The following is a 10,884-nucleotide window of genomic DNA, read 5'->3' as shown; positions in this document are numbered from 1 at the left end:
ATACTCTCGTAGGTCTCCGCCACAGTTCAGAGAGCAAATTTCTTTTTCCCAAGTTCACCAGGCAGCTCTAGCAGCTCTGACAACCTTACAGCTCCTCACCAGCATGGGTACAATGAATCTGCACAACTGTTGAAGTCATCCTCTATTTGTAGGTTGCTGAACTGGGAAAGCTGGGGTAAGGCTTTTGTCTCCAGACCTAGCCAGAGAGACAACTTACTGCTCTGTCCTAAAACCTTCAAGTGCCCCTACACAGCAAACACCTGCTTGTATAGCTGTTAGTGAGCCTTTGGGGAAATTTGCTTCTTTTATGCTGCTTCCTTGCCCAAGTCATGAATGTAAAACCAGAGTCCTGAGGTCGTGCTTTTTTTCAGGCATCCAGTTATCTTTAAAATGACGGGGAGGGATTTTATTTTTTTGTTTGTTTAAAGTTCTGAGACTGGTCTTATTTAAAGGCTACTGCTCTTTACTGAAAATAAGGCTGTAATCAGCAGGTACCTTACTTAATGTTGCTCTGCAAAGCTCTGATTCAGATTTTTCTCTGTGTGAGAACTCAAGTAAATTGAGGGGTGTCCTCTGAAATAAAGGACAAGTACTCATTCAGTTACCACTGTAGTTTCAGTTGGTACTGTATCAGGGACTGTAGTTATTCTGTAATTTGCCTAGGCATGACATGCAGGCAGGATTTAACCCACACCACAAATAAACACTTGTTTATTGCTCTGTTTGGAAGTAGCAGGTTGAAATGGAAGAGAACCCCTCATTTCTCCTGTGCTCTGGGATGCAACATGTCGGCTCTCAGCCACAAAAGGGGAAGTGCTGCATTGCTGCTTCCTGGGAGCTGGGGGACAGGCATGTAGTGTTTGCAGGAGGGAGCCTGACAGAGTTTGGATCTACATTATGTCAGCCAAAATTTTAATGTAGTCTAAGAAGTATGACTATTTTTCTTGAACTTATCATAGCAATAAAACCACTAGTCTGGTTGTAATCATACTAGCCAAAAGCATGCATTTGCAAGTAGGGAGGGTGGAATGGAGGGAGGAGGAATGGAGAAATACTGGAGTGAGCGAGAGAGAGTAAAAAAAGATGTAGTGCTATGCTGCAAGTGCAGTGTGAGTAGTCAGCATAGGAATTGCCACTGAATTTGTGTTCCTGAATGAGAAGTTCATTTAGCAATAAAGCATAGTGGAGAAAGCATTTGGAGGGCATGGTAGAGCCTTAAATATCACCCCATCCTCACAGGGGGAGAATGAAGTAATGAAATAAAACCACATTTCTAAGAAATTGTCATTGCTTTTTGCAAGTGACATGCATTTCATAATTCTGGAACCATAACCAGTAATGAGTGTAGTCATGCCAGACCCTTTAACATACAGAGGGAAGGACCAATAGAGGTAGTTTGTAGATACAGAAAAATTACATCTTTACATTATTTGGGAAAAAGCCAGTGAGTTTCAAGCTGGTGCTGTTCATTGGATTTCATCAGTTATTTGTCCTGTTATAATTTCTTTTTAATATTTTTCGTTTAGATCATAGAAAATCTTACTTTTGTACTTTTGCAACATATTGCTTATAGCTGTATCTATTAACATAATAAATACTGTAGTTATAATAATAATGTGCACAAGGATTGCTTCAGGACTTCTTAATGAGATGAGCAGAGCAGTGGAAATTGGAGTGCTGCCAGAGAAAGGAAGCACTAACGGATGGCAAAGAAGCTAGTGTCATGCAGTGTGTCTTGTGAGAAGTTACAGATTTTTTTTTTCTATTGTAACGATTGTGATTCAATTGAACACTTTGTTCAAAAGATCTGCACAAAGAGTAGTGCCTCCCCACCCACCCCTACTCCATGGTGCAGTATTTTATAACACTTGGCTCAGAAGGAAGACTGCATTTCACAAGTAACCAGCAGTACCGTTTTCTTAAACATCTGGGTTAGATTTACAATAAGGAGGTTAAGACCAGATCAGTTGCCTTAAATCTTGGACAAGGTTGCAGACTGTGATGATAACTGTGGGATACACATTTTTATTCTTCTAACATCTCTGGGGAAAAAAAGCAGGGGGAACACAATAGAAAGATGACTTGCATTTGAAATAAAAACAAATAGAAAATACTAGGGAAGCAAGCATGAGGCTTTTGAAAGCTACTGAAGGACCTTCCTGAATACCTCAGCTAGGATGTGAATTAATAACAGCTGGGTAAAGAAGGAACACATGAGCCTGCAGAACTCCTTGTGTTGGAAGTCAGAACACAGAAAGCCAGTTAGGCTGACCAAAATTTAGTGGGTTGGGTGTAATAAAGAACAAAAAAGTGCATGTTTGGTCTCTTACTGTATGTGACCATATGGAAAACATGAAAACACTATAGTAGGACAGAATGCAGATCGAGGAGACTCGGGATATGGTCCAGCTTCTAAGGAAGTGCTTTGCCTATTTTAGATGAGGTCAGAGTAATATAAAATCAGAGATGCAAGAAAAGCACGTGATTGTGGGAGAGCTGCACAATCTCTATTTCAGTATACTGAAAGTATGTGTGTATATCCATTACAGTGCAATAGGAATTCTGTCAAGTCTGACATTTGGAAATTATAGTCTTTGGAGAAAAGAAACTTACTTGTTTAAGATTGGAGTTGAGGGGAGAGGGATGTGACTTGCAGGATTATGCTTTTACCTAGTTGAGCATCATTGTGGGAGTGTCTTACAATGGTTCTTGTATGAAGAGTACTCAAAAATACATACGTGTCTTCCTCATGGTCATATCAGCTTGGCAATGCAGCTGATGAACTGTATAAAATAGCACACTTTTTCTGAACTGCTGAATGCACAATTTAATATAATTCCTACTATTCTGTTCCACAAGTTGATGGTACACCAAGAACTGAACAATCTACTCTCCCCCTTCAGAGCTGCTGTAATGTGCAGTTTTGCATTGCCATTCATCTAGTCCATGTAACAAGGTCAACTACGAAAGCACACAAAGTCGAATGAAATGTAGGATCAACAATCTGTGATGAAACCGCAGTGGAATGGCTTTGTTGCTGTTATTAATGGTGATGTGCTATCTAGGTTTAAGAACAGCACTTGAAACAGCCTTAGAAAGCGTGTTTAAAGAAGAAATGACAGTGATTCATGGTAACTGATGAACAAAGCCGTGACTATGGAGAGAGACCACACAAGGCTGTTTTGAAATGGGAATTCCTGTCTCTCTCTGCTGCATCACATGCCGATGAGGGCGCAAAACCACCCATTTCATCAGTTCTGACAAGGAAAGTGTGGCTTGTGCAGTTCTCTGTGTATGATCATCATATGGGCTGGAAGAATATGAATGGTGTTAAATTGTGCGTTCGGAAATTAAGAGCAAAATCTATGCCATTTCATAGCCCATCAGTTGCACTGCCGCTCTCAGGGGACTGTGGACACCTCTAGTATTGTTTTCATAGCTGCATTCGCTCAGGCAGCAGCAGATGGCGTGCGTTTCTGCTTATTACAAATAAACGCATCGGTTTTAACACAAACAGATGCAGCAACAGGCGTGCTAACATGTCTAGAGAAATAAAAAATAAAGAGGACGTCGGCTGCCCCGCGGCCGTGCCCGTTAACGCCTCGCAGCCCCTCACGCGACGCCGCCTAACGGTCGCAACGGTCGCAACGGTCGCAACGGCCGCGGCGGAGCGGGAAAAGGGCGGCGCTGCCTCACGGCGGCCATGAGCCGCGGCCGGCGGTTCCGTCTCGGCCTGAGGCCGTCACTTCCCCGGGCGGGGCCGCGGCTGCAGGCGAGCCCCGGTTCACGGGAGCGGCAGCGGCGGCGGCAGCGAGCGGCGCTGAGGGGTGGCCGGGGGCAGAGCCCGTCCCCAGCAGCGGGTTGGAGCCCCCCGCACCCGCGGAGGTAGGAGTGGGGCTGAGTTCGTGAAGCCCCCCGGGGGGGGGGAGGTTTGGTTGGTTGGGTCCGAGGTTTGGGGGATTCCGGGTTGTTGCTGGGTTTTTGTGGGTTGTTGGAGCCTGTATTTAAACGTATTTTTTATTTATCTTCGTGTTCATAAAAATATCATCTTCATTTGTTATGATTCTGTGTGTGCTAATAAAGTGCCGCCGTGCTGTTGATGATTCTATAACATCTTTTTATTCTGTTTCTCAACGGGAGGACAGAACCACCTTTTGCATTAAAAAGGCTGGGTTTAGACAAAATATCAGCACCTGCGTACACGTTTCATTTGTGCCCTTCAAAAGCACTCGGAGTACTTTGAAGGAAGTGAAATTTTTCCCTCTCTCTCCTTAGGGTCTCTGCAAACAGAAGTGAACTGATACCTCTGGTGCTTTTAATTCCGAACAAGATGAAGATCCCCTCTGTACTGCTGAGGTTTCCTCATCGTTATCTCTTCAAAAGAATGTATTTCAAGAACTTTCACTGCACTTCCAGATCAGATTTCCTGTGCATTGGGTCTCTCACGCCGGTGCGCCCGTATCATACAAAATGGATGTGTTTGTCAGAGGGTTTGAAGAGAGAGCTGTGTCACCAAGCTGCCCCTGACCAGCAAGCAGAGGGACTTTCTGACAGAGAAAACAGACTCATAGACAGACTTTACAGTGGACTCATCCAGGGCCACAGAGCCTGTTTAGCTGAAGCCATTACACTTGTAGAATCAACTCAAGCTAGGAAAAAGAAAGTAGCCCAGGTGCTCCTTCAGAAGGTATTATCCTACCACAGGGAACAAGAAAAGTTAAATCAAGGAAAGCCACTTGCCTTTAGAGTGGGTTAGTCCTTTTATGTCTGTCCAGTAGTTGCTTTGACAGAATTACAGCGTTCACCTTTCATTATTACTGTTAACTCTTTAAACATTGTGGTCAATAGTCTTTCATCAGTGTTTTCTTGTGATTTGTAACCAATTTCTATCACTTCTGTTGTCCAGAAGAGTTATGGCTCGGGCTGGAAAATGTTACTGAAAAAAAATCAAGATATAATTGACACTTCTTGAGTGGTTGGGGGACAGTGGTTGTTGTGTTTTAGTTAGTTTGTTTGTTTTTAATATGTATAATGAACTGAAACATTAGGTTAACTGATTCTTACAGCTATGGTCTACGCTTAAGTAGGGAAGGATGTAGTTAAGCAGACACATTCTTTTCTTGAACTATAAGTGTTTTGTTGAGTGCATTCCGAGTCCTTTCACTAATCCATGAAGGGAATAATATGTACCTTCCTGTTTTACGGTGTTACTTCAAAGCAGCCTACTTTTTGACTGAGGAGAGTTGAACCTGGCACTCTTGGAAACTGTAATATGTTCTTCCCTTGCAAAGAGCTGGACTAAGCAAAATTGGTCATGACCAGCTATCATTTCTTGTGTGTACAGAGGCAGTAAGAACAAGGCCTTGGGCATGGGAATGAGAAATACCTAGTGCAGATTTTCAAGTTAATCCTTCTTTATATGCTTTGAAATGGAAGTAAATTGCCCAAATTTTTGAAATACCAACCACTCAACGTAAGGGCTTATACTCCTGAAGTATCTCTTGTATAAATCTAAAAAATACAGTTTTAGGGTATTACAATTTAAAACTTTGTAACATAAACTAGTATAGATAAATTTCTTTGGAGGACAGGAAATAAGGATAAACCAAATGGTATGGGTAGGATGAGGGGTGGTGTAGTGAGCGCTGCCGTCTAGGGTGAACCGTGGTGTTGTGTTTCAGGTCAATTACATTTGCTCACTGGGGTATATCAGTTGTGGCACTTTTTGTGATCTTGCAGTAAAATAGGAATTATCAACTTAACTATCAAGTGTTCCCAGGATATATTATTTACTTAATTATCAAGATCTTTTTTCTTCCTATTTTCCTAATGTGATTATTAGGGTTGTCTGGTCCTCCTGGTGCTGGGAAATCAACTTTCATAGAATGCTTTGGGAAAATGCTTACAGAAAGAGGACACAAAGTGTCTGTGTTGGCTGTAGACCCTTCTTCTAGTACAAGTGGTGGTAAGTAGGACTTAATGTTTCTGTCAGGTTTCTAATACCTTGTCAAATATAAGAGTGTCTCTTTGGGGCAAATGGAAGAAATTTTTGGGCCCTATGAAACTATTACAAAACTGGTGATGTATCACTTTTTCATTTTTCCCCCCATGCATTTTGAAATTGAGAATTATGTATCAAAACCCTCATTTTGTCAAGTTTACTCTTCTCCGATGTTCGAATGCTGTTTAACATTTTTTTGTCTGAAACTTTGCATAGCCACTGTTTTCTCTCTAACTTTATTAACTTACTTAATGCCATGTCAATGAAGGAGAAGAACATTAATTTCTACTTAAATTTCAGAAGTGACAGTGCTGATCACTAGGCAGGACATAATGTTAATTTAAAACTATTTAGAAGATGCTGCAATCCAAATGTATCTGTCAGGTTAGAGTATAGAACATTCATTAATTCTCTAAAAGAATTTCTAGCTTTTTGTTGGCTGTATCAGTGTCATGGTTTCCTGCTGCACTGACCATTAGTCTGACTTGTAGCATGGCCTGCTGATTTTTTTAAATTTGAGATTCCTCAAAATTGTGTGGCTGTAATGTGCCACTCTCAAACTTTTAGGGAAATTCTAGGCTGACCAGGCTTGATTAATGATATCTGTAACTTAAATAATAGAATCTTGATTTTGATCCTTTTCTAATCGGCAGCTGTCAGAGAACATCATTCCCTTTTCCAGTATCTACGCTATTATAGGAGATGCTGCAATGTAACTATTAAAAAAAAAAAAAAAAAGCAAATTGAAGCACTGCAATGATTTAGAGTTAAGAAATAGTATATTATGGCATGTATACATTCAAGACACATGAATAGAATAGCGAAATGTGGTGCTAAGACTGTACCAGTTATATGAATTGAGCATCTATTGTCTTTTGGAATGTGCTTTATATATCTAGATCTCAATTAATTTGACGCAAAGTTTGTATGAATAATAGGAAGGCAGGAATGTATCTAAGTTTTCTTAAAAACAAACAAAAATCATCAACAAAATTTTAAGGTAAAGATTTGTCTCTTTGGAAAGAAACAGCAAAGATTAATTAGCAGCTCTTAAAAAAAGAACTGTTCAGGAAGTGCAGAATCCATTCTGACCTAGAACAAACTCTTCGTGTTTGGTAGCAGTAAGGCCCACTTGTCAGGCCTTTCCAGCCAGCCAGGAACTTCCTAGTCCTGAATAAAGTCTTTAACAACAATTATTGGAATACTGTTTTATGACTTATTTCTTCCAAGAGATCTACTTTTTTCTCATTTGTTTTGGTGGGGGCGGGGAACAGGGAAGGAAAGTCTAGCTGTTTGGCACATTTGAAATAATTTAATAGTAAATGTTTAAGGTTCTCTATTGGGTGATAAAACACGGATGACTGAGTTGTCAAGAGACATGAACGCGTACATCAGACCATCTCCAACCAGAGGGACGTTAGGAGGTGTAACAAGGACCACGAATGAAGCCATTCTGCTCTGTGAAGGAGGAGGCTATGATGTTGTTCTTGTGGAAACAGTAGGTATGTGCTTAGGGTTTTCTTTCGGTTATCCTGCTGCGACACCTAAATCAGGCGTGAGACACCTTGCACGGTCACTGGGTAGAAATGCATGCCTGTTCTGTTGATTTTCTAGGCATTTATATTTTGTAGAAACACTGGAATGGTATGTTCCCTGTTGTTTGTTTATTGCTGGTGAGGCAGTGGCACAGGTTGCCCAGAGAAGCTGTGGATGCCCCATCCCTACAGGTGCTCAAGGCCAGGTTAGATGAGGCTTTGAGCAACCTGGTCTGGTGGGAGGTGTCCCTGCAGGGGGGTTCAACTAGATGGGCTTTAAGGTCCCTTCCAACTTGTCTGTGATTTGTGGGTTTCGTTCAAATCAGAAAGGTAGTGCAATACTATGATCTGATATTCATGTTGTCATTAATGTGACTGTGAAAGATTGCCATAAATAGTGAACTCCGGGTGTAATTTTTCAGGTGTGGGACAGTCAGAATTTGCTGTGGCTGATATGGTCGATATGTTTATATTGCTGCTGCCACCTGCAGGTGGAGATGAATTACAGGTATTGTTCTGTTTCTCTTTCTAAGTACTACCTAGGACTAGAAGGAGAAATTTAAATCCAAGTAGTACTAGTCTGTGCAAAAAGTCCATATCAGTAGTATTTTGTAAATTATACAGCTGCTATTTGAGTCTTTTCAGTGTCTTACCAAGTTATTGCATGGTTGGGATCTGATTTTTTTTTCCAGATCTTGGAATTACTGGGATGTATGATTTTGGTAATCTCTGAGTAGTATCAGAGAATATTTTTATTAGTTATTAGTGTATTAGTTACGTATGATTTACTGGGAGTGGTTTTGAGGAAAACAAATCAATATAATTAGTTTTGTAAACTTCATCATGTTTTGTTTAAACTTAAGTCTCTATGCATAAAATAGGTTCTCGTGTAAACTCTGATATCCATATTCAGTGTCAAAGCAGAATAATAAATGGGATGATGGAGGCCACTGGTAGGTACTACTGCTGCGCGACTAGCACGCCCATCCACCCACCAGCAGGAGCCACCAGAAAATAACAAAGCTTTCCTGACCTACTTTCTGTGATTAAATCAGTGTGTCAATTATTCTGGATATTCATAATTTCTCTCCATGTTCTGTTCAGGGTATCAAACGGGGTATAATTGAGATGGCAGATCTAGTTGCTATAAATAAAGCTGATGGTGATTTAATTGTGCCTGCACGGAGAATACAAGCGGAATATGTTAGTGCTATGAAGCTGCTTCGCAAGCGTTCAAAGGTTTGGAGACCAAAGGTGTGTGTACTTCCCTATGGGATTTTTGGTGGTGGTGTTTTTTTGTATGTTTTTTGTTGTTTTCCCAGAAAAAATGCTGAATGAGTTGGGACTGTTACTGTCTCATCTAGCTGTTCTAGACTCCTTGAGCTCTTTTATTAAAAAAAAAAATTGACCTCGGTTGTTTAGCTTTTTTACACCATGTTAAATACTTGATTGTTTGTTGTTTAATGTTCATATAGGTGGCACATGTTTCTTTGCTTTTTCAGTGGTCTGTGTGTTTAGTTCATCACTGTTTAATAGTAACTGATACATCTGAATACCTATTTGTTCAGCCTGACAAATGTGACCCAAAACACCTGTTTTGAGATCAGTGAGGTTGTCAGAAATCTGTCTCTGTTTCAGTGACTGGGACTCTACCCATTAGATTGGGGAGAGAAAGAGAGGTTTGTTTTTTTTTAGGCAGTCCCATTTTAAAGATGAAGTTGGATGCCTGAAATACTTTGGCAAAATGAATTCCTACTCTGGAAAGCATATGCAAAAAGAAGTTTCAGTATCTCCTTTCTGGAATATTTTAAGTCCAAAAGGGTAGCTATCAGAGTGTGTCCACCTGAATTGATAATTAAGTCTACATTTAAGTAAAATAGCAACACTGTACATTTTAGCTAATTGTCTCATTTAAAATGATTCTCACTAGTTACACAAGCAGTTGGACAAACCCTATTTATGGCAAATGCTGTGGATCCCAAGGTTTGCTTATAGTTGGTAGAATCCCAATTTTGAGTTGTTTTTTTTTTTCCTTATTCTTTATGGAAAAATGTGTGACTGGCACAAAACTCCTTTGAGCGGAATTGGTTGAATGTATTGAAACAATCTTGCCTTCCACATTTCCTAATTTTCACTGGATCTACTTGATTCAGTAATTTAACCCTTAAGCCCAGTAATTATTCGGCTTTAAAAATTCTTCTGAATCCAACAGGTAATGCGTATCTCTGCCAAAACTGGAGAAGGTATCTCAGATATGTGGGATAAAATGACAGAATTCCGTGACCTCGTGCTCACGAGTGGTGAGCTGCTTGCCAAACGACGGAAACAGCAGAAAGTGTGGATGTGGAATCTCATCCAAGAAAATATGTTGGAACATTTCCGGAGTCACTTGGCAGTCAAGGATAAGATTCCACTTCTAGAAGAAAAAGTTCTTAGTGGTGTCTTATCTCCTGGGCTGGCAGCTGACCTGCTGCTGAAAGCATTCAAAGACGGTCTCTAAGCACTGTAGTATACTGTGTTCTTGCTACGTTCTTCATGTAAACATAAACATTAAATACATTTTTTAATGTGTGGATTCAAATGTTTTGCTACAACAGACGTTAATGGAATGCATATCCAGTAATCTGGGAAAAAAAAAAAAAGATAAAAAAATATTTGGGCAAAAAATACTGTAGGACCCTGTATATGCAAAGATATATGACAAATGCAAACAGATTCAGAGACTGTTACAGATTATATTTGGACAAAAGCACATTTCTGAGTCTCCCATCTGTACACACCATGGATTTACTGGTCACAAACGTGTGCCTGTGTCAAAAGGGCTGGTTTTGAGAAAAGTTTGGTACTGCAGAGTTGCATTGTGGAACCATCTCAGAGCTGACTGGCAGTGCAGCTTTCCATTCTGGTACAGTATCAGCTGTTGCCTTTTCCTTCTTCACCTTTAGTGACTGCAAGAACAGTGGGCTTCCCTGATAGAACCTGACACAGTCTTATTTTTAAATAAATAGTGTGCATATAAATAGAGCATAGTGCTTGATAACTGGTTGGGAGTTACTTTACTATGTGCTGGGAGAAGGGAATGTAAACCAACCCAGAATCTAAATAGACATTTTAATAAAAAAGCAAAATTTAATTAGACTTTTTAAAATACAGACATCAGATGGAACCAGTGCCATCTACAATGTTTTAATTGCAATTGGTTTTGTACTAGAGTAATTGATTTACTCTATTACTTTTTAGTAATAACGATTTGAGGTTCTGATCTGACAAAAGTAACTTTTTCAGCTTCAAACAAAATGCCCAGCAGGTTTTTCCTATCTTGTAGAAAATGTGGCTACTTAGAACCCA

The 10,884-nt window shown here is 40.2% G+C and overlaps 1 protein-coding gene across 2 annotated transcripts; it reads left to right on the top strand.

The window, feature by feature from the left end:
• On the top strand, positions 1–10,178 carry MMAA (metabolism of cobalamin associated A). Of its 2 annotated transcripts, none has more exons than XM_032187346.1 (7): positions 1–175; positions 4,276–4,751; positions 5,843–5,965; positions 7,333–7,503; positions 7,959–8,044; positions 8,641–8,790; positions 9,749–10,178. In XM_032187346.1, exons 2-7 carry the CDS (start codon positions 4,331–4,333, stop codon positions 10,034–10,036), a joined length of 1,239 nt encoding a protein of 412 aa, XP_032043237.1. In that variant the 5' UTR covers positions 1–175; positions 4,276–4,330; the 3' UTR covers positions 10,037–10,178. The 2 variants fall into 2 exon arrangements, with proteins under 2 accessions (XP_032043237.1, XP_032043236.1); XM_032187345.1 differs by lacking the exon at positions 1–175 and adding an exon at positions 3,829–3,885.
• The last annotated feature ends 706 nt before the right edge of the window (positions 10,179–10,884 follow it).

This window comes from Aythya fuligula, chromosome 4 (assembly GCF_009819795.1).
Source record: "Aythya fuligula isolate bAytFul2 chromosome 4, bAytFul2.pri, whole genome shotgun sequence".
NCBI classification, from domain to species: domain Eukaryota; kingdom Metazoa; phylum Chordata; class Aves; order Anseriformes; family Anatidae; genus Aythya; species Aythya fuligula.
The sequence above is the reverse complement of the archived record's forward strand: the minus strand, read 5'-3'. Positions and strand labels throughout refer to the sequence as shown.

Excerpts from the sequence above, each read along its gene's own strand:
- MMAA (XM_032187346.1), top strand. The coding sequence starts at position 4,331 with ATGAAGATCCCCTCTGTACTGCTGAGGTTTCCTCATCGTTATCTCTTC. Across the intron at positions 7,504-7,958 it reads TGTTCTTGTGGAAACAGTAG|GTGTGGGACAGTCAGAATTT; the intron begins GTATGTGCTTAG and ends GTAATTTTTCAG. Across the intron at positions 8,045-8,640 it reads CAGGTGGAGATGAATTACAG|GGTATCAAACGGGGTATAAT; the intron begins GTATTGTTCTGT and ends TGTTCTGTTCAG.